This window comes from Lontra canadensis, unplaced genomic scaffold (genome assembly GCF_010015895.1).
Source record: "Lontra canadensis isolate GAN:19392208 unplaced genomic scaffold, GSC_riverotter_1.0 scaffold39, whole genome shotgun sequence".
NCBI lineage: Eukaryota > Metazoa > Chordata > Mammalia > Carnivora > Mustelidae > Lontra > Lontra canadensis.
Window position 1 is genome coordinate 16,358,756 of NW_022631033.1, and position 24,127 is coordinate 16,382,882.

The 24,127-nt window shown below is 36.5% G+C and overlaps 2 protein-coding genes across 3 annotated transcripts in view; one reads left to right on the forward strand and one right to left on the reverse strand.

The window, feature by feature from the left end:
• The window catches only part of GTF2E2 (general transcription factor IIE subunit 2), a 61,525-nt gene that overhangs the window by 11,877 nt on the left and 25,521 nt on the right, over positions 1-24,127 (forward strand). Inside the window, exons 3-5 of the mRNA XM_032869955.1 lie at positions 16,399-16,490; positions 19,768-19,875; positions 21,425-21,607. Coding sequence (XP_032725846.1) covers positions 16,399-16,490; positions 19,768-19,875; positions 21,425-21,607 — 383 coding nt within the window. The remainder of the gene's footprint in view (positions 1-16,398; positions 16,491-19,767; positions 19,876-21,424; positions 21,608-24,127) is intronic.
• Positions 4,282-12,318, reverse strand: SMIM18 (small integral membrane protein 18). Of its 2 annotated transcripts, none has more exons than XM_032869956.1 (3): positions 12,244-12,318; positions 5,215-5,315; positions 4,282-4,818 (listed from the first exon to the last, which is right to left on the reverse strand). In XM_032869956.1, the coding sequence occupies exon 3, from the start codon at positions 4,779-4,781 to the stop codon at positions 4,485-4,487; it is 297 nt and encodes a 98-aa protein (XP_032725847.1). In that variant the 5' UTR covers positions 4,782-4,818; positions 5,215-5,315; positions 12,244-12,318; the 3' UTR covers positions 4,282-4,484. The 2 variants fall into 2 exon arrangements, with proteins under 2 accessions (XP_032725847.1, XP_032725848.1); XM_032869957.1 differs by having other exon boundaries at positions 5,215-5,296; positions 12,244-12,307.

Genomic DNA, 24,127 nt, shown 5'->3' on the forward strand with positions numbered 1-24,127 from the left:
TTTGTTGTGGAATTTCAGATTGCTGGTATTTTGTACAGGAGTTTTGTGTTTGCATTCATGAGGGTAGGGTTTGTAGGTTTTTTGTGATGCCTGTCAGGGTGTTTCTGGCCTCATAAAATGATTGGTCAAGTGTTCTTTTTTCCACTGTTTCTGGAAGAGTTTGTGAAGGTTTGATACATTTTTCTCTTTAAATATTTGGTAGAGTTCACTAGTGAAGCCACTTGGGCTGTAGAGCTAGTCACAGGGCTGTACCCAGCTTTCCTCTGTGGGAAGCTCTTGTAGAAATTCTTACAGATATATTCAGATTATTTGTTATCTGCTTAAGTTAATTTTGGTGCTTTGTATCTTGTTAGGAGTTTTTCCATTCCATTATCTACACTGTCTAAACTTTTTCAAAGTATTTCCTTGGAATCCTTTGATTTCTGTAAGGTCAGTAGTGATAACCTTCCTTCTTTTATTTCTGATTTTAGGAATTTGTGTTTTATTTTGTTGATCTTTTCAAAAGATCAACTTTGGTTTCATTTATTTTTCTCTTGTGTTTTTCTTTTTTTTTTAATTTTTTCTACTTCACCATTATTTTCTTTCTTCTACTTATTTTGAGTTTAGTATAGTCTTAAGACCATTACCTTTTAAACAACAAGGTCAGTCCAGTGTAATTCACAAGAAATTATTTACCTACCTAAAAATGCAGCAATGGTAATCTTCATGGATGTCATTTTGTTAGATGTTTTGCAAGCTCTTTTACTAATTGATGTTAAAGTAGAAGTAATCTTTTTATCAGATAGGGCTGTCAGTCTTATTAGCACATACATTAAGTTGATTTTGTCTTCGTTCCAATGAAATGTACATTGAATTAATTCATAGTACATTTGTAGTACACTGTTTAAACATTAGCACAGACCCAGTCTTAGACCTAGTCTCTTTGATCTGGTTAAGAATATCTTTGCTCCTGGCAGCAGCTCTTTCTGCCCAGGGGTCCTGTTCTCAGGCTTTAATAAAACTGCCTTTGGCACGTGCACGCACATGCACACACACGCACAATCTTTGCTCCTCCTAAATAACACAATTCAACCAAATGATTAAGATCTAATTGGCTTTATGAAATGATTTATGAATTAGCAGCATCCCATTTAGCAAATAGAGAGGCAATCCAAGGAATTGTGCAAAATGGAAGTTTCTTTTCCTTTGCTTAAAAAATTTTGTTTATTTATTTGACAGAGACAGTGAGAGAGGGAATATAAGCAGGGGGAGTGGGCGGAGGGAGAAGCAGGCTTCCTGCCAAGCATGGAGCCTGATGCGGGGCTCCATCCCAGGACCCTGGGATCATGACCTTAGCCGAAGGCAGCTGGTTGAGGACTGAGCCACCCAGGTGCCCGGCAAAATGGAAGGTTTTTATAGAAGGAGGGCAGAGGCAGGAAAGTTATTAGCAAAAGAAAAGGACTGTTCTAGGCCAGGCCTTTTCTAGGGAGAAAAGCCAGGGGTTTTATGTAGATGACCTCATCTTTCTTTGGGGGATGGAGAAGGGTCCTCATGGCATACTCTTTGGCATTGACTGAAAAATTCCTGACTGACCAGATAAGTCTACATTTCTGAGGGAGTTTGAAACTGTGGTTAAACTATGTATAAAACACCAGTTTTGGAATTTGGTCAAAGTGACACTAATTTGGGCCGCCTTTCTTTTTTTTTTAAAACAGTACGAAATGTCACTGTGTCTTAAAAACAACAAAGATTTGTTGTTTCTCTTTCATACCACATGTTTATCATGTATTGGCAAGGCTCTTGGCTCTTTAGTCACTCAAAGGACCGAGGCTGATAGAGTAGCCGATATTTCAGATGTTTTTGGTCTCAGTGCCAAGAGGAGAAAGAACTCTGGAATATCTTACCTGGCAGTTAAAATTCTCTTTCCTGGTGGTAAGAGCTTACTTTCTCTCACAACTCATTGTCTAGAGCTACTCACAGGGCTGTACCCAGACACACAGGGTCCCAAGTGCTCTAAGAAGGGAGAGCAGGAATTCCTGGGTGTAAACACTGAAGACTACTGTACCATCCTAGACTGGGTCACTACCAGTGGATTGTCTGATTAGGTGCTTATAGGGTTTCCTGGCTTAACTTCTTTAGACTACTCTTTCTGTACAGCAATCTGTGATTTTTCTAACCATCAGTCTGATGATATCACTGTCTTTAGGCTGATCATCATTGCTTTTCAGATGAAGCCCGTCTTTTCCTGCTGTCTACATACCCTACCTGATCTGGTCTCCATTACCTTTTATACCCATAGCTCACTGTTTTTCTTAAACTCTGGCCTAGTGATACTGTCCTGTAGCTCCTTTAACATGCTTTACTCCCTTTTGCTTCTTGACTTTTGCCCACATTATGTCCTCTTCCTGGAATATTCTTTCTTAGCTCCTTCCCTCTTTCCTTTGGTTAACGCCTGTTCCTCTTTTAGGTTGCAGCTTAAAAGTCATATTATTTCTACTTTCCTATTTGAATTCAGTGCTTAGCCTTTGATTCCCAAAGCACTCATTATTTCTGACAAAGCTATCATGTGTCATAGTAATTGCATGATTACTTGTTTGCCATCGTAACCCAATCTGTCACACATAGAGGCACTCAATACATGTTTGTGGAATGGTTAAATACATTACAGCATAAGGTAGGAAAAGTTAGTAGTGTCCATTATCAAGAAATTTAGCAATTAAAGATCTGTATGGGGGCGCCTGGGTGGCTCAGCGGGTTGAGCCGCTGCCTTTGGCTCAGGTCATGATCTCAGCGTCCTGGGATCGAGCCCCTCATCGGGCTCTCTGCTCAGCGGGGAGCCTGCTTCCTCCTCTCTCTCTGCCTGCCTCTCTGCCTACTTGTGATCTCTCTCTGTCAAATAAATAAATAAAATCTTAAAAAAAAAAAAAAAAGATCTGTATGCTTCCCAGGTGTGGCAAGGACTCCAGAGTTTGTGGTTTATGAAAATGTGGTTTTAATGGTGCTCAGAATATCTCCTGGTTACCAAAGTACTTTGTATACCAGTTTTTGCAAGTCCTTTGAAATTTGGTTACATTATTTGTGTTTATTTCTAAGGATAGAAAGAAAAAACATTTTGTGGAAAAGTGATTCCAAACTGACAGGGTTCTCTAAGTTGAAAATGACAGATAAGTATTTTTCTTTTTAAGATTTATCAGAGCGCGAGAGAAAGAGAGGGAGAGCTGGGGGAGGAGCAGAGGGAGAGAATCTTTCAAGGAGACTCCCTGCAGAGCCCCACGTGGGGCTCCATCCCAGACCCATGAGATCATGACCTGAGCGGAAACTGAAGAGTCAGACGCCCAACCGACTAAGCCACTCATGCGTCCCCAGATGTGTATTTTTCATTTCCTGTATCAAATATTTTCTCTTTCCTTAATTGTGCCTTAATTTTCAGTAGCTTAATAAGCTAAGTTGATTTATCATACTTAAAGGTGTTATTTCCATTTTTTGTTGTTATTTTGAGTAATGCTTTTAGAAATCTCTTTGTATCTTGAGCTTTTTCCTTTTGAACGAATTTGTCAGGGTGAATTTTCCGGAATGTTATTTCTTGCTAAGTGCAGTTGTGGTGGTTAAGAGCGTGCTTAGGTTTGCTCATGGGTCCTGGCAAAATAGTGTTTGGGCAATTAAATACAATATCTATAGCTCTTGTAATTCTAAGAAATAAAACTACAGTGTTTCTTAATAGGTGTTATATGGTCCTGTTTTTCACCTTTTTTGGGGGGGGTAGTCTTTTCAGCATTGGGTATCTTAGCCCTTGAGAATATGGATATAGCAGCAAAATGAAAGAATAAACTCAGGAAATACAACTTAAGGGTATGCTAGTAAGTTTTAGTTTGAAAATAGCCTGGCCATTCTTACACCATGTGTTTCTTATTAAACAGTAAGGCAGTTTTATGAAAATTTTATGCAAGTACACTTGTGATCTTTCTATTTTGAGACTTTTTCCCACACTAATCCCTAAATAAAACGTAAGTCTTTAAAAAATATATAAGTTGTCCTCAGTAACCTAGAAGATACTTCTTTTTAATAAGTAGGGATTTTATGTATAAGTGGAATTATTTACTTTGGACTTAGGTAAACATTTTAAATAGCATTTTTATTACCCAAACACATGGAGGGAAGTTTATTTTTTAGTCTACATGGTTTGTTTAGATCAGGGTTATTTGATCTTGCTGATGTTTTCTGGCTTACCTTTTGTTGCTTAATATTGAGATCTGGGAATCTTTTACCCAGTTTTTGAATTATCATTTTAAATAGATTGGTAACTTACATTTGTGAAGTTTTACTGTACATTTAATGAAAGGGATACACACACACAAAGTGCATATTTGACTTGTTTTTCCCTTCTTTTAGAAATCTTTTAATCATTCAGAGTCAATTTTCATAATAACAGTTGGCCTCAGAAAATTTTCCTTTTTTCTCAGTAGTTGAAGGCTGTTTTCAGAGATTTTGTTCATCTTAGTAGAGTGCTAGACCACTTCAATTTCACGTTTTCTGATGTTGTCCATCATACTTCTAAGAGGGTTAGGTTCACTTTTCAAGTCTTTCACAGTTTTGTTTTTTACACAGCAGCAACAGTCAAGCACTTCATAAAGGAAAGCCAACACCACTAAAGATACCACTGTAAATATAAATAAAAGCAGAATGACAAAGCAGGCAGTGTTCCAGTTATCATGAAAAGGGTAAATTTTTTGAACTTGAAAACCAAGGTATTGATAAACAGACGTAGTGGTTTCATTCCAGAGGCTGGAGCTCAGGGAGGCCATTCTTAGGGATTCTACTTCTTGTATTGCTCTTTTGAATCTGTGAAAAGGTAAAAAATGAATATATGTAACCAAATTCTAAAGATTTGTCAATTCAAGTCTTAGGACTAATATTTGATAGTAAATTTTTGTAGGTAACATGAATCATCTTATTTTCTGCCAGAATTGAATGCCCAAATGATATTTTTGAATTTTTTCTGTATTTTACAGCCATATACTCTATAAACTGTACTGCATATTTACGTGTATCATTTGCTGGACAAATATGTTTAAGATTTCTATATAGAGGTTAATTGCTAATAGAAGTGGAAAAAAAGAAGCTGAATTGGTTTAAAATTTGACTAAAGCAGTGGTCAGTGATCTGTTAACTACAAAAAATTGTAGCATTTTAATGTGGTGGTCTTCAAACTGCCTCCTGAAGAGCTTTTCTCATTACCTGTGTGGCTCCTTCTCAGCTTGTTGGCTCAGTGTATCTCTCTCTCCTATTTCCAGTCTTTTAAACTTCAAGGACAGGTGACCTGAATCAGGAAATAGTGGCTGAGTGAAAAATATTAAAGAAAGAAAAGCTAAATAATGGCAATTTTCAGAATAAAGATAATAAAATTTTAGGTTCAAGTTGCCTAAGAAGAGACCTTAATCTTAGGATTTCTTTTTGTTTTGTATCTGATAGTGTTAACTGTTTCATATAGCCAGTCTGTGGACATGAATATTTTAAACAGACAGTATCCCAGATGTATTGAGTAATAAATTATTATTCCATTTCACAAAATTAACCAGTGAATTAAAGTTCTAGTATTCTTTTTTTTTTTTAATTTTATTTATTTATTTGTCAGACAAATTAGAAGCATGGAGAGCTGTAGGCAGAACAGGCAGAGCAGGCAGAGGGAGAAGCAGACTCCCCGCCGAGCAAGGAGCCCATGCGGGGCTTGATCCTAGGACCCTGGGATCATGACCTGAGCCGAAGGCAGATGCTTAACCAACTGAGCCACCCAGTCATCCCAGAGTTTTAGTATCTTGCATTAAGTTTTGCTCTTGTTGACTTGATACTTGTTAGACCTTAAATGGCACCAGAAGGATTGAAGATCTTATTACCTTGGTCCTTCAGAAGTGTCCTTTAAAATTATTTTAAGAAATTATAAAATGCTTTTATACTAAGAAAATTTTGGAAATAAGAGGAAAAAATTCCACTTTGTTAATTCAGTGACTATTGTCAGTTTGCTTTATTTTATTAAAGAAATGACTTAGTTTGCATGATTTTTCTTTACTACATAGTTGTAAGTAGATTTTCATTCATTCTTGTAAACAGATGTTTATTGATTACTTCCTGTGTACCAAATAGTTTTCTAAGTGCTGGAGATACTTGTGTGTGTGAGTACGTTTCTTTCTTTCTTTTTTTTTTAAATATTTTATTTATTTAATTGACTGAAAGGGACAGCAAGAGAGAGGGAACACAGCAGGGGGAGTGGGAGAGGGAGAAGCAGGTTTCTCTCAGAGCAGGAAGCCTAATGCAGGGCTCGATCCTAGGACCCTGGGACCATGACCCGAGCCAAAGGCAGATGTCTAACTGATTGAGCCACCCAGGTGCCCCATAAATAAATAAATCTTTAAAAAAAGAAAAGTATGATGAACCCCTGTATGCTCATAATATAGCTTCAATTATCATTTCATCAATACCCATTTGCTTCCACCTGTAGACTGTTTTGAAGGAAACTGTAGACATCATCACTTCATCTACACGTATTCAGTGTATATCCCTTAAAAGGTGAGGATTCTGTTTTTAAACATAACCACATTATCATTTTCAAACCAAAAAAAGATGAAAAGGTGACTTAAACCCAACTCTGTGACTTTAAAAAACCCAAAGCCATCATTAATTTTTCTTTATAAATGTAATTTTAAAACTTTGACATTAATAAGTTAATATTTTCTAAGGTTTTTGTTTGTTTTTAATCTATTTTTAAGTAAACTCTGTGCCCAACATGGGGCTTGAGCTCACAATCCCAAGATTGGGGTCACATGCTCTACTGACTGAGCCACCTAGGCACCCCACATGTTATTGTTTTTATCTTAAATCACATTTGCTTGGCAATAACTTCACCTCTCTGGATGGACTTGTTTTCTTCTTTTGTCTATTTTGAAGGTTAAATCGATGATCTGAGGCCAGAAGTAAAAGCTTAAATTTATTTGTTCTTTTTGGATTTAAGAATCCTTCAGCTTCATGGTTTGTGGTGATCCTTCATCTTGAAACAAGGGACAACAGACTAATGGACAATAATTGAATCAGTTGCTTTTATTAGTTTGGGGATGTACAAAAATACATTGTCTGGAATGCCGGTGTATGAGGAACTTCCCAGTATATTACAGTATTTTCAAACTGGGGACCCTGCCTTTTAGAGTTACCCTCTTTTATCCCTTAAGTTTTTCTTTTCCTTAGTGCATTCTTACAGAAAATGGGGCTGCTTTGTTGCACACCTCCAGGGAACACCATTCATGCTGTACTGTAGGGTGCCATTCACATAGAATACGCTGTAGATGGTGCACCTTGGAGTCTAATGTGGATATCCTGATAGGCCACTCCTGCCAACTTCTGCAGTGTTGCTGTTTCTCATTCTAATCACCATGCACATAAGTAGTCAAGTAATGCATAGAAACTGACTCAAATGGAGAGAATGTTAGTCCTTTTTGACCTAGTCTTCATAATAGCGTAGTGATGGGTGTGTACGCACACCCAAATGCCTAAAAAATATTTAGCTTTGGAACTCCTTTGAAATTTTTAGTATGACTACAATGTGACATTCCTGGGAGGGGTAGCACACATTGTTAGTTATTTTTTACTTAAGTGTGAATAAGTTTCAGGTCCTTTTGGAAAAACAGCATATAGAGGAGGAGAGGAAGAATAGGATCTTGAAGAAATAGAGAACAGTGCCATTTATTGTATGGGTAGATAAAGAGCAGGGGAAGAATCACTGGAGGGTCTATCTGTTAATTTTACCTGGGCTAACCTAGGACCTCTTCAGCATTGATGCAAATATTCCTTAGACTTTCTGTCTGTTCAGGCCTTTCAAGTTGATTCCTTTGTTGTTTCGTTTTATTAAGTAATCTCTACACCCAATATGAGGCTTGAAGTCATAAGCCTGAGATCAAGAGTCACATGCCACGTGCCTGACTGAGCCAGCCAGGTGCCCCAGTAAAAAAGATTACTTTTTAAAATCTGGGAATTTCTTTCTACATTATGTCCCTGAAATTAGTTTAATGTAGGGGCACCTGGGTGGCTCAGTGGGTTGAGCATCCAACTTTTGGGTTCAGCTGAGGCTCAGGTCATGATACCCATTTGTGAGAATGAGCCCCGAGTGGGGCTCTGCGCTCAGTGGGGAGTCTGCTTGGGATTCATTTTCTCTCTCTGTCTCCCAAGTAAATAAATCTTAAAAAAATTAGTTTAATATACCTTTTTTTTTTCTTAAAGATTTTATTTATTTATTTGACAGAGATCACAAGCCTGCAGAGAGGCAGGCAGAGAGAGAGAAGGGGAAGCACGCCCCCTGTTGAGCAGAGAGCCCGATGCAGGGCTCGATCCCAGGACCCTAGGATCATGACCTGAACCGAAGGCAGAGGCTTTAACCCACTGAGCCACCCAGGCACCCCAGTTTAATGTACCTTATTAATTAATGTTAACTTAAAATGTCATTTCATTATTGATTTCAGAAATTTTATAGTCATTCTCCTTTTTTACATTCTAACAATTTTTAAATAAAAATGAAAAGCTTCACTAATAATTCTGTCTCCCTAACATATCAAACTTTTGTTTCTTTTCTTCTAGAAATTGGCTGTATAAATCTGTAACTCATACCTGGTTGAAATTATACTGAAGTTATTACTTTGTATTTTAACTTTTTATGAGTAGGGATTTCTTTTTTGTATTGACTTTAAAACTGAGGAGAAGTTGTAAAGACTAATAAAAGTTTCTGTTTCAAAATGAAATTTTAGTGGCGCCTGGGTGGCTCAGCGGGTTAAGCCTCTGCCTTCAGCTTAGGTCATGATCTCAGGGTCCTGCGATCGAGCACTGCATTGGGCTCTCTGCTCAGCGGGGAGCCTGCTGCTCTCTCTCTGCCTGCCTCTCTGCCTACTTGTGACCTCTGTCAAATAAATAAATAAATAAAGTCTTTTTTTAAAAAATGAAATTTTAGAATTACTGGAAAGTTGGTTTAAGGGACTTTATATTCTATTTATTTTTGAGGTACAAGTGAACCGCTTAAAATTTTTGACATTATATTCTATTTCTCAAAGGAGATTTATTTGTGAGAGAGTGAGAGTGCACGCACACACACGCATGCGTGCAAGTGTCAGATATGTGAGGTACAGAGGGAGAAAGAATCCCAAGCAGACTCTTCACCAACCATGGAGCCAACTTGGGGCTCGATCCCATGACCCTGAGCTGAAATCAGGAGCCAGTGTTCAACCCACTGAGCCACCTAGGTGTCCCAATATTCTATTTATTTTTGAGGTACAAGTGAATTGTTTAAAATTTTTTCAAGCCCTCTCATGTGTCTCCCCCGACCAAAGTGGAGGGAGGAAAAGGAAGGGAGAAGGTGGGGCAGGCAGACAACCCAAACCAAATTCAGGTATTTGAAGTTAACTTGATCATGATCTGTTCTGGTTAAAATTAGTATATCCATACAATTGATAATTGTGTGTGAATGAGGTAACTGTGGTGATACTGAAAGATTTCTAGGATCTGTTAAGTCAAAAAGACTAAGATGCAGGACAGTATGTATAGGAGAGGGGGAAATAATATGCATTTTTATTTGCTTGATTCTGCACAAAAGTTTTGGAAGGAGTTATGTAAGAAATTAATAACAATGATTGCATGTGTGGTTGGTTGGAGAGTAGAGCTGGGAAACAGAGATCTGTGTGAGATTTCACAAGGTACATCTTGTAATATTTCAGTCTTTGAACCATTTGAATATAGTACTTAACCTAAAACCCTAACTAATATACTTTAAAAATATTTCTTGCCTTTGGTTTTATGTATCTGTTGTGTTACATTGTGTTATATATCTGTGTTTTCTATCTATTTGATAGACTTACTGAGGTTTTTGGATTACTTCTAAAAAAAAGTAGAATCAGTAAACTCTCATTTTGATTAGAAGCGTCTAAGCAGTTTAAGGAAGAATATACACGTGTTGTAAATGATGACAGTTTGTGTTGTAAATGATGACAGTTTGCCTCTTATGTGAGTGTATTGATAACTGATGAGTAGCTCAAAACATTCAATCTTTAGTTAGCTTCTGGGCATATCTGAAAAAAGTAAACCATGAAATACAGAGTCATTTTGTACCTTAAATTTAATGTGGTTCATTCTTTTTAAGTACAGTAGAGCTCTAGCAATTTTTTGTGCTAAATTTAGAGTAAAATCTAAAACTTACTTTAATGGAGTAGACATAATTAGACATGCAGAAAGATGGTATTATTAGGATTTTCTCATATTCTAAGACTGTTTTTGGAATTAAAATACACATTTATATCAAGTACCTGCTATAAACATGCTTTATGAAAAATAAGACTAAGTGGTAAAAAAAAAAATCATTTGTGTACTTATTTTGGATCCCCACCCCTTTGAAATTTCATTACAGAAATGGGGAGAGTTAAAGTAAATACCGTATTTTTGTTTGTTTTTATATATTCTCTTCACCTATTTTTCCTTCTATTTTCAGAAGATCCTAGTGAAATAATTATGGGGATAGGACTTCATACTGTTCTGGAACCTTGAATTGTCGGATCAGAACAAGATTATGCTTTTGCTCTAATTATGGTAAAAGCCCTTGGGTTGAATTCTCTAGTGTCTTTAAACATATAACTTTGAAATATGATCAATTAATCATATTGGCCTTTAAATATAGAGCAGCTCACCCAGCCCTGGAGCTCTCGGAGGTAGGCCATGCATCTAGTCAGTTTGGTGAAAGAGCAATAACCCTACATCTCGGCTAACTATAGATACATCACTAGGAAATGTGGGCTGGTTATAGTGCTAATAATGGGGGGGGGGCTCTTTCTGTTTACAGTTTACCTGAAATTTCAGTTACAAGTTAACTGTTTTATTTGACAAAATGTGTTTATTTATTTGAGACTTCTTTTGGCTCCCATATACTTCATACAGCAAGTAGGAATATTTTCTAGGTAATTAACCCCATTGTTCTGAACCTGGAGATATTTAATTTCTTCTTACAGCAACCTTTAGGTTTTGTAAGGAATGGTTTACTCATGCTGCTGAATGCTGAATAAGAAATAGAAGGAATAAAAATTATGAAAATAGTCTTTTAAAATTTAAATAGGTTTATTAGCAAAGAAAAGGCAGAAGTTGGATCTTTAGGTCCGTATGTGTGGGTAATATCCTGGAACTCTGGCATCTACTAAATAATGATATTTTTCATACTCGACTATTACAAAATTAGAAATTTGGTCAGTATTTGATACCAATTTTTAGTAGACATGAATAGTTACTCTGGGCCATCAAAGTAATCTTATTACCTACCCTTGAAAGGTACCATACCTTCCTCCCTTAACCAGTTCTTCTCAAAACATATTTTTATTTTTATATGTAGTTTATCAGAAAGACTTGCTCTCTGTTTCTTTTGAGGAATCAGTTGAAGAATAATTTCAACATTATATTGAATATGGTTATGAATATTTTTGTGCATATAAAAAGTGAAAGGCTGTTTAAGAAGGTTATTATTTAATAATAGAATGACTTGTGTATTACAGTAATATAGATTTTAAAATTTAACCATAAAGAACTATTTTAGTTAAAATGTTAGGAAAGTCTGCAGCTCTACAAATGATCTTTTTGGCTATAGTATAATGCAGCCTATTTAATGATATCTTTACGGTCTTATTATTTTTATGTAAAAATCACAATCCTTACAATTTCTTGGCATTCACTGCATCTACACTCAAAGTCAAACGAACAGTTTTAAACTATTTTCTCATATTTGTTAAAATATAACAAACTTTCCTGTAAGTAACTGCTTTTTACCAACCAATACAATTTGCACATACAGTCAGAAAGCTTTAGTCCAGGATTCGCTTTGAGTCTAGATTTTTCTTTAAGAAAAATCCTTTGTTAAGGCAGACCAAACTGCTGAAATGAAACAACTCAGAAAAAATAAATTCATAAGTAACCACTTAACATTAAATGTTTATGGTTTACTCTAAGGTCTGGATATAGATCAGGTTCATAGAAAATCTCATGAATTTTCCATAAGGCACAGATGGTAAGGGTGCTTATCAAATAGCACAAGGCAGTCTTCACATTTTCATAATAAAATCCTACCAAGCAGTGAAATGAATACCTTGCTTTTTTTGGCCTTTCGTAGGAACAAAGCTTTCTGCTTAGTTTTTATAGTAAAATATTTTTATATTTCATCATAAGGACATGTATTACTAAATGAAAGAGATCGTATAAACCTACCTCTTGTCTGAAGGCTGCTGTTGAAGCGATGGTTTCGTCTGTTTGTAATGCAGTCCAGTGCACATCCAAGATGGAGCTGTGCTTCTATTGGTTGAACCACAATGCAGCTGACAGTTTCCTCTTCGTTCATTTGCATTAAGTCCTGCCACCCTTAAGTGTAAATCATTCATAAACTTGAATAGAGCTGTCTGGGATATCAACTGTCACCTCTTTTTCTTGCCTTATTTTTTTGTCCTTAAGCTAAATTTCTGCAGAGGAATTTGAGTTAGTAACAAACTGATGATTTCTTAGTGTTTAACCATAAAATTTCAGATCCTTCAGTGAGTATTTCTCTGCTGGAGCTAAAAGGAAATGTTGAGAGAGGTAGTAACCTAGGAAACAAACAGTCCAGGTTTACCAGCTTGGTATTTCCTCTAGGAAGTGGGCATGAAATCTCATAAATGATATTTTCTTTTCATACTTGTGTTATATATAAATTTTGTCATCTGGAAGTGATTATTTCCATGTGGTGGTTTGAATTAGGAGAAATTCTAAGGGAAAAGAAAGGTTTTCAGCTCTACTAGTTGGGAGAAGGTTAGTTTTGGTACGTATACCACTGATATTAAAAAAGCAGTCTGGGGGCGCCTGGGTGGCTCAGTGGGTTAAGCCGCTGCCTTCGGCTCAGGTCATGATCTCGGAGTCCTGGGATCGAGCCCCGCATCGGGCTCTCTGCTCATCAGGGAGCCTGCTTCCTCCTCTCTCTCTGCCTGCCTCTCTGCCTGCTTGTGATCTTTCTATCAAATAAATAAATAAAATCTTTAAAAAAAAAAAAAGCAGTCTGTGAAATTTAAATAGTAAAAAAGGAATAGAAGGCACAGCATAGGGAATATAGTTAATGATACTATAATAGTGTTTTATGGTGACAGCAGCTACACTTGTGGTGAGCATAGCATAATCTATAGAGAAGTTCAATGACTATGTTGTACACCTGAAACTAATGTAGCATTGTTTGTCAGCTGTATTCAACAACAACAAAAAATTTTTTAGAAGATTATTTTATTTATTTGACAGACAGAGATCACGAGTAAGCAGAGAGAGAGAGAAGAGGAAGCAGGCTCCCCGCTGAGCAGAGAGCCTGATGCGGGGTCGATCGCAGGACCCTGAGATCGTGACCTGAGCTGAAGGCAGAGGCTTTAACGTGCTGAGCCACCCAGGCGCCCCTAAATTTTAATTTCTTTCAAAATTTATTTACTTCAGAGAGACTGAAAGCATGAGTGAGAAGGACAGAGAAGGAGAGATGATGTCAGGTAGACTCCACATGGAGCCTGAGGCAGGGCTTGATCCCTGATCCTGAGATCATGACCTGGGCCAAAACCAAGGATCGGCACTCAACTGACCGTTCCACTCGGGCACCCCTCAAAAATTTTTTTAAAAAATGGCAAAAGAATCTTCAACTGTGAAAGTTTGAAGATCGAATGTTTTTATATAAGGTGTATTATTTAGAGTTGTGTGTGGTCCAAGCATAACAGAATCAAGGTTTTAAATAATGGAGTGGGGGTGCCTGGGTGACTCAGTCATTAGGCGCCTGCCTCTGGCTCAGGTCATGGTCCCAGGGTCCTGGGATCGAGCCCAGCATCAGGCTCCCTGCCTGCTTGGCGGGGAGCCTGGTTCTCCCTCTCCCACTCCCTCTCCTTGTGTTCCCTCTCTTGCTGTAATAAATAAAATCTTTAAAAATAAATAAATACATAAATAAATAATGGAGTGGCTATCATAGCAACAGCAGACTGAGTAAATGCTTGCTGTGCAAACTTTGTTTTATAGTTTACATTTTTTTAAAAAAAGATTTTATTTATTTATTTGACAGAGATCACAAGTAGGCAGAGGCAGGCAGAGAGAGACGGAGAAGTAGGCTCCCTGCTGAGCAGAGAAGCCGATGTGGGGCTCCCTCCCCTGATCCTGGGATTATGACCTGAGCTGAAGGCAGAGGCTTTAACCCACAGAGCCACCCAGGTGACCCACATTATTTTTTTAAAGATTTTATTTATTAAAGGTAGAGGGTGTGAGCAGGGGGAGGAGCAGAGGAGTGGGGGCGGGGCGTGAAGAATCTGAAGCAGACTCCACACTCAGTGCAGAGCCCCATGTGGGGATCAATCCCACGACCCTGGATTGTGACCTGAGCCAAAATTAAGAGTCAGACACTAAACTGACTGAGCCACCCAGGTGTCACCACATTATTTTATAAAATTACAGATAAATTAGCATATTAGTTTCTAGGACCATAAAAGGGAGCATAAAAATACTCTTACTGTCTTCATTAATTCAGCTAATATTTACTGTTGACTTTGCTTGTCATTGGGCTGAATGTTCGGGACTCCGTGAGACATAAAAGTGCGTGTAGTTCATGATCGGGCACTTGTAGAGTGCCTGGTCTTAGCATGGTGTCTTTGGCTTTTCATAGTGTTCCCAATAGTTTATGTAGGATAAACTTAATATCTTATCAAAGTTAAATAAGAAAACATCTGCATTTATGCATTTTTATACTCTGAAAAAATAATAGCCAGTTTCAGATGGCATAGTCTATATTAAAGACTAGTTAATGATTCTTAAACAAGGCAGTATCACAGCGTTTACTACTGAATTTGAATCTGCGTTCTTCTGCTTAGTACTCTTACTTTTCTTATGTTTAAAAGGGGACAATACCTCCTAAATGGGAGTTTTTCGGAGGGATTAAATGAGAAAGTCAAATATTTAGCATGCCACGTGGCAAATAATAAGTGTTCAGTAAATGTTACTTTTATTGTTAAAATGCTCTGAACACCTTGGGAAAATGAACCATGTAGGTAGTATTTCATAATTGAAAGAATAAATGTGAAAGCATACCTGTAAGGCATCCAGGATACCACTTTTGGAAACATAGCAGGATATAATGTGCCAATTCAGTTGTTGTCAAATTATGACAGTGATATTTTTAAAGGAAAATTACATATCAAGCCTCATTTTAGTCTCAAAAACTGTATTTAATAAAGTCTTTTTACAGACTAATCTCAGAATTATTATGTTGCCATCTAAAAGCTATTCTTTTGGCTCTCTGACAATTGTCACATTTGACTTGCATTGTTCTAATGAATTCTTTTTTTTTTTTTTTAATTATTACCACCAAGCTGGTGCCAGAGATACCCCCGCCCCACCTTGTATTTAACCTCTTCCTTTGTGGATCAGCAGCCACAAGAGAACGTAATATATCTGAATTGATGGTTTGTTAATAGAATGTGTACTTCTGAAATGTTTTTCTAGTAATTATGAGTTTTTTTTTTTTAAACTGTTCCTCCTTATGACTAATGGAATGGGCTTGTGATTCATAGTAGCATTAGGATTTCTGCCTATAAAATGCAACAGAATGGTACAATTTCTGAAATAAATTGTCGTCAGTACAGATTGCTCCTTGTTTCATGCTGTCGTCCTTTTTTAAGCATCCATGTTTATGCAGTGTCATTGCCTATGAATTTTTTCTTTTTTTTTAATATTTTTCCCTAATCAAGCTCTAAAGTTTAGTTATGGTATCATTTCTTTTATTAATCCCCATTAGTTCCCATTTGTTTTAAGCTGAGAGGCAGAAATTGATGTAATAGGTGATAAGTGGAACTTTTTATCCCTTGGAAGTAATTCACTCATTTCTCATGGTTTTAAGTCTGTTAGAAAAGCTCTTCGCATCAGTTTGAGATTTGTGTTGTCCTCTTGTTTAAAAAGCCATGCTTCTAATCTTGGGGATAAATCTAATCATAATTAAGGGAACAGTGAGACAAAGGTACTTAAGGAAGAAATGTATTTTACTTTTTTTTAAGTAGGCTCCCTGCCCAATGTGGGACTTGAACTCAGGAACCCTGAGATGAAGTCGGGTACTGCACCAATTGAGCCACCCCAAACACCCCAGAAGAAATGTATTTTAATGCTTTTGAATTCTTAATACTTTATTCCTATCTTTGGTGGGAAAATTAATAAGCTTATTATATACTCATAGATTTGAATTTTTACCAGAGTTTTACAGGGTAGAATTCACTAGATGGAAAAATGCAGAACAAATATTTTACTAGAGTTAAAAATCCTCTTAGTTGCTTAAAAGTCAAAATTAAATCTATTATGACAATGTTATAATTGTTTTTTGAACCTCATTTCCAGATCATAGCAATGGATCGTTTAACTTGAAAGCTCTATCAGGAAGCTCTGGATATAAGTTTGGTGTTCTTGCTAAGATTGTGAATTACATGAAGGTAGGTACTTTTCTCAACATGCATCCTATTTGAGTTTTTGGCAGAAGAAGAGGATTGGGGTTTCAGAAGTAAATTTGTATGTACATGTCAAAATTTATCAAATTGCTTGTTTCAATATGTGTGGTATGTTGTATCCCTATTACATCTCAGTAAAACTAAAAAAAAGTAATGCTTCAAGCCTCTTACATTATATCAGATTAGTACTGCAGTGAGTCACCTAAGTATATTTAATTTACATTAATTCAAGTATCAAATTTAAGCCCATTTCACTTATAAATTATGCCCAGGCAGTAGATACAGTCACTTCTTAATTATTCAATACTTGCTGTCAAAACCACTAGGAAGAGGTGAACAATTTGCAGGTTGTTATTTCTACTGAGGTGAAAAGTGAAAACTACATAGTTGAGACTTACAGTGGTGATGGTTTTTCTGCATCTTTGGAGGAGAAAATTAGAGAATTACTGAGGGCCTTAGGAAAACATTGATTTATAGAAGACCTTAGAATTTAAGATATGATGGAAGATTTACTATTTTTTGAAGTAAGTTCTGAAGTTTTGATGATATGGCATTTTGGCTTTACCAGAGACTGAATCCTAACTTATTAAAGTGAAATTTCATTTGTTACTAAATGGCTAAATGATTTTCAGATTTGCCCCCTTCCTCTGCCACACTCATTCCTGTTCAGTTACTGGTTGTATCTCTTTAAAAAAGTGAAAGTACTGTATGTGTTATTTCAGATTTCAGCTACAGATTGCTTAAAATGTAAGTCAAGTTTTTATGTTAGGGCTTTTAGAGACTTAATGCCTGACTGGGTCTGAAATCTGTAGTTTATATTTGATTTGTGGTCGAAATCTGTTAGTTCATAATTTCCCATTATCAAATAATACATTTGATATATATTCCCTATTCATTCATTCCATCCACCCATTCCCCCATGGTGATAAACAATTATTAAAACCTACTGTATCTATTTATAGCACTATTGCTGGGACTGCTCGGAAAAAAGTACTCCCCCATGGCTGTTAGTCTGTTGAGGGAGATTGACATTCAAATGTCATGTTATTGCTACTCCGCTAATACAGTCATCACTAATCTAGATGATCCTTAACTTTCATAACTTTCTTTAGGACTGTGACCTTCAATTTTTGTGCTCAGTTATTTCCTGAAACAATTTTGAGAAATTATGTATCTCTCTGCACATATTTAAATTGGCAATTAGTTTTTCAGCAAAAGTTGAAATAGTGACAAAGGATGGAATTTCTGACATATCATAATATTTCAACAGAATACCTCTTTTACATTTCTCTAAGGGGATCTAAATCCCATTATTAGTTAAAAATATAAGAACTGCTCCGGGGGGCGCCTGGGTGTTCAGCCATTAAGCGCCTGCCTTTGGCTCAGGTCATGATCCCAGGGTCCTGGGATTGAGCCCCATGTCAGGCTCTCTGCTCAGCAGGGAGTTTCCTCCCTCTCCCGTTCCCCCCTGCTTGTGCTTTCTCACTCTCTCTCTCAAATAAATAAAGATCTTAAAAAAAAAAAAAAAGACTCTTTTTCCCTCTCCCCCTCCCCCCACGTGCGTGCACTCTTTCTCTAGAATAAATCTTTAAAAAAAATTGTAAAAACAAACGTAGTTGGAAATTTTAATTATTTTCCTTTTGAACTTGTAAGTCTGTTCTGTTACTCCCACTGCATTTTAGCCTAATGTTGTGTATTCTTATGCTTGAAATATATGTGTGTGTGTGTGTGTGCATATATATGTGTGTGTATATATATATGTATACATATATATGTATATATGTATACATATATATTTTTTTATTTTAAAGATTTTATTTATTTATTTATTTATTTGACAGAGACACACAGAGAGAGGAACACAAGCAGGGGAAGGGGCAGAGGGAGAAGCAGGCTTCCTGCTGAGCAGGGAACCCAATGTGGGCCTCCATTCCAGGACCCTGGGATCATGACCTGACCCAAAGGCAGGCGCTTAACGACTGAGCCACCCAGGCACCTGAAATATGTTTATTTTTAAGGATTTTATTTGTTTATTTGATAGAGCATGTGCACAAGCAAGGGGGAGGAGTAGAGGGAGATTAGGACCCCGTGATCATGACCTGAGCTGAAGGCAGTCACTTAACTGACTGAGCCACACAGGCGCCCTTATGCTTGAAAATACTTCAGTCATCATCTGTCATACTTTTTGCCACAATAGTATATGTGTTAGAAATGTTTTTCTTGTGACCGTAAGTTCTGAGTACTATCACAACTATTATTATTAGCACACAGTTGATTAGAATAACTCATGTATATTAAAATATTGATAAAATTCACTTTGTATATAATACTCAACAGAGTTCCATTTTTATTCATTTTTTTAAAAAGATTGATTACTTTGAGAGAGAGTGCATGAGCAGGGGGAGGGACAGAGGGAGAGGCTCTTCCAACTTACTCCCTACCAAGCACAGAGCCCCACATGAGGCTGATCCTATGAACCATGAGATCATGATCTAAGCTGAAACCAAGAGTTGAACACTTAGCTGACTGAGCCACCAAGGCGCCCCTCTCTGATTTTTTCTTAAAAGATTTATTTTTTCATTTTATATTTTTTATTCTTATCTTTCAAAGATTTTATTTACTTATTTGACAGAAAGCGAGAGGTCACAAGCAAGGGGAGCCCCAGAGGGAGAGGGAGGAGCAGGCTCCCCGGCTAAGCAGGAAGCCCAATGCGGGGCTCGATCCCAGGACCCGAGCCAAAGGCAGGTGCCCAATGGACTGAGGCACCCAGGCACCCCTATTTATTTATTTTAGAATACGTGAGCAGGGAGAAGAATCTCAAGATTCTCAGGAGAGAGAATCTCAAGCAGACTCCTGCTGAGCACAAAGGCTGACATGGGGTTTGATATTAAGACCTTGAAACCATGACCTGAACTGCTGTCAAGAGTTGGAAGCTTCACTGAGCCATCTAGGCACCTTTGTATGATTTCTGTGTTCCTGTCTTTGGATCATTTTCCTGTTAGGTTTTTGGGGCTGTTAAAATATTAGGAAGATAAGCTCTTGTGATATGAGTTGAAAAAACTTTTTCTCAGTTTATCATTTGATTTATAGAGCTACGAGTGTGAACCCGAGTCTGACTTTACAGTCCATTCTCTTCATCACTGTAATTGTATTTGCCTCAAATAGTACGTGTTCTCCATTCCTGATTCACTTACTTGTATCTGTTACTTATGCATCTAGCATTTTAAAACTGTCTCCTAATAACAGTTTCTTCCCTCAACAGACACGGCATCAGCGAGGAGATACGCACCCTCTCACTTTAGAAGAAATTTTAGATGAAACACAGCATTTAGATATAGGACTCAAGCAGAAACAATGGCTAATGACTGAGGTAAGAATAGCCTTAAAGTGGAGTTAAAAAAATTAGTTACCATGAGATATTTGCTATGTAACTAAGGTTTTAAATCTGATCCTTATTTTTACTTTTTCTTAAAAGAACTGGTATAGATTCTTTGTTTTTAACATACATATTTTTTGAGCTGGTTTGATTTGTTGGTTTTCTTAAAAACTTATGTATCTATTTAACATGGCAAAGACCTTTAGCACAACAATTATAAAGAATTCAGTCATTGTACCAGTTTCATTTACGTTTTTACAGAATAATTGATAGTTTTTTAATTGCTAAATTTAGAATTGTATTGTTTTTATATTTGTTTTTGAACATTTAAATCATGAGGTAGTGTAGGGATAGTGAGATATTTGTTGTACTCATATTACTATTATGACTTGATGGTGATGTTACTGTCTCTGACAGATTACTTGGAAAACTAATCCTTACACTGTGTATGTACACACATCATTGGAGGAAAAGAAACCCCACAGTAATCACTGACCTTGCTAATTTGGAAATGAATAGCATTTAAGAAAATTCACACATTTCCATGTTTTCTATTTAAGTATGAAATGACAATTAAGAAGAATACATTCTGACCAGTGTTGTAGTCTAAAGAGCAAATGTAAAATTCCCAAATGTAATTCAGTAATTTATTTTACTGAGCAAAATATTGTTCTTGATTTTTAGAATATAAAGTCCAACAGTTAATTAGTAACATTATAGCACATCGTCTTAATGATATATAGTCATAAAAATCCTGTTGCTTTACCTAATCTTCAAATTTCATAGACTACCAACATTAGTTAAAAATGACTTTTATTACTATTCTGTTCTCCCTCCTTTCTTCTATGTTCTTCTCTTTCTCCTTTCCAGGGTCAGGCTGGCAGCTGCAGAAGAAAATAAATAGGGTAGCTCTTCCTCGAAGAGCTTTCCTTCTAGTAGTAGCTGTACAGCAGAACTGACTAGGAATATAATTATATTCAATAATTCCTGCATTCCTACTCAGTTTCATTCTCAAGGTGCCACTATAGGTAGATTTCTTATATGCACTAGTCTGGTGCTTTTCAGTTCCTTCCACACCTGTTGGTGACACCAGGTGGGGCAGACTGTTGTATATTCACCCCAAGGTTATGTTCCACACAAAATGCCAGTATGTGATAAACTATACTTCGAGGGTGGGATAAGCAATACCCAGTTGACTTTGTCTATTAATGTTAATTGGCATTTATTCTTTTTTATCTTTTATTTTCAAAATAATGTGGGTGCAGTTTCAGTCAGTTGTGATGAAATGGTTTTACTCATCTAAAGAATTAACGTAATAATAAAAAGTTTCTTTTATAAAAAGTGAGCAACTTGCTGATCTCTACCTATTGGTTTTTGGATCTTGGATGTCCAGTATTTTAGATCTGCTAGTTGATATTCACAAGATAACTTTTAATTTATGATTGTATTTGGTATCAATATTTTTAAAATAATTAGTAGAATTTAAGAACATGTATATGGGGTTTCCTTTTGTTAATATATCCAAATTGTGTCACTATTACAGGCATTAGTCAATAATCCCAAAATTGAAGTAATAGATGGGAAGTATGCCTTCAAGCCCAAATACAACTTGAAAGATAAGAAAGCCCTCCTTAGGCTGTTAGATAAGCATGACCAGCGAGGCTTAGGAGGAATTCTTTTAGAAGACATAGAGGAAGGACTTCCCAATTCTCAGAAAGCTGTCAAGGTAACCTCTCTTTTCTTTCTATACCTTAGTATAATTTGAATTAATAATGTCTTGTTTTAAGAAAACAGGTAATTTAAATTTTTGTTTTTATAGCTTCCTTTATATATACTTGGGGTTGCGGTGAGCCAGTTGAAGATTTGAAATTTGGGTCCTGTTCTACAGAGCAGGGCAGAGCGCAGCCATTTTTGTGTAAATTTGACATCTCCCTTTTGTGTTGTTTTGGGTATGATTGTGTCTTCAGAATAGTTCTGGAAAGTTTTTCTCAAAGACATCTCAAAGTTTTTCTTAGAAGTTATGTTTGTAGATAAGAGCTGCTTCAACAATGCTTGTAGACACTGCTAACCTGAGGAACCAGAGGTATTAAACACGAAAGCATTGACTAATAACCTCGCTGTTTTAATTCCTAAAAGTCTATCAGAGAAAGCCATACAGATAATATTTCCAGTTTAAAGTTGGAACTCAGTTGGAAAGGCTGCTAGTCTCTGTTCTGCACAGTTGCTAATGATTAATGCTAGTTGTTGATGGTTCATTTGTCTTGCTACCTCTGGAGTAAAACTTGCTCCTTTCTCTCCTGTACTTCTTGGTAATTGACACGTGTTATCTTACAAGTCATTGAGGCTCTTTTTATTTATTTATTTTTTTAGGTTTCTGTTTTGTTTTGATCTATTGTCAAGTTAGTGGACTTCTCTTCTTTACCTCTAATTTGTCATGAATTCCCATTGGTGAATTTTTTATTTTAGAGATAGTATTTTTCAGTTCTCGGCTTTTCATTCTTTGTTTTCTTTTTCTTCGCTGAGATTTTTTTTTTTCATTCATTATAAGCCTTTTTTCCAGTACATTCCTTTTTTTTTTTTTTTAAAGATTTTATTTGTTTATTTGACAGAGAGAGATCATAAGTAGGCAGAGAGGCAGGCAGAGAGAGAGAGGAGGAAGCAGGCTCCCTGCTGAGCAGAGAGCTCGATGCCGGGACTCGATCACAGGACCCTGGGATCATGACCTGAGCTGAAGGCAGAGGCTTAACCCACTGAGCCACCCAGGTGCCCCTTTCCAGTACATTCTTGAGTAAAATTTCTTACAACTGCTTTAAAATCTTCCTATTCTAATTTAACAGTTGGGTCATTTTGGGGGCTGGTCTGTGCTTTGTTTCTCAAGTATGGGTCATGTTTCCTGTTTCTTTGTCTGACAGATTTCTGTTGAGTCTTAAATTTTGTGAATTATATGTGTAATAAAGACTCAAGATTCTGTTAGATTCCTCCAGAGTGTTTTTGTTGGTTTTTGTGTATAAATGGGCAGTTATCTTGGCTAGACTCAAACTCTAACCTTTGTCTTTTTTGCAGTGGGTGGCAAATAATACATCTTTTTTGTTCTTTGAACTCTTTTGGAAAATATCCAGAGTTTATAGTAAGTTTTCTATTAAAAAAAAGTTACTTTAGGAGGGACTTGGCCATTACCCGAAGCAGAACCCTCTTCAGATTTGAAATAGGATTTATTTTTAAGGTATGTATGGAATGGGCTACTCCTCAGGTGGTTTTTTTTTAGTTAAATTTTTAACAAATTATAGTAAAAACTGTCACATGAGGTAGAGTTTGACATATTAAGCATGTCTAAGAGTACAGTTCATTAGTGTAAAGTATGTTCACAGTTGTACAAGAGATAATCCAGAACTTCTACATTTTGTAAAGCTGAAACTCAGTCCACTAAACAGCTTTCCTTATCCCACTTCTCCAGTCCCTAGCAGGCAACATTCTTTTTGTGAATTTGGCTTCTCTAAGTAACTCAGACAAGTAGAATTATACATTGTTTTGTGATTGTCGTATTTCACTTAGCACAGTATCCATCCTCAAGGTTCCTCCATGTTGCAGCTTGTATCAGGATTTCCTTCCTTTTTAAGGCTGATAGTACTGCATTGACCAGTTTGCTTATCCATTTGGTTGCTTCCATTATTTAGCTGTTGGGAATAATGCTACTATTAACATGTTCCTAAAAAATCTCTCTTCAAGACTGCTTTTGATTCTTTTCTTTTTTTAATATATTTTTCAAGAGTATTTATTTATTATTTATTTATTTTAGAGTGTGCACACAAGTGGGAGGAGGGAAAGGGACAAGTAGACTCCATGCCTAGTGTGGAGCCTGATGTGTGGGCCAGATCTTATGACCCTGAGATCTCAACCTCAGTTGAAATCAAGACGCAAATGCTTAACTGAGCCACCCATGTGCCACTCTGCTTTCCATTTAGAGTATGTAACCAGAAGTAGAATTGCTGGATAATATGGTAATTCTGTTTTTAGTTTTTTGAGGAACCACCATATTTTCCACAGTGGGTTTACCATTTTATATTCTTGCCAGCAGTGCACAAGGGTTCAGATTTCTTTGTGTCCTTACCAACACTTATTTTCTGTTTTTTTTTTTTAATAGTAGCCATTTTAATGGATATGAGGTTTATCTCATTATAGTTTTGATTTGTATTTCCCCAGTAATTAGTGATACTGAGGATATTTTTTTCATGTGCTTATTGTCTAT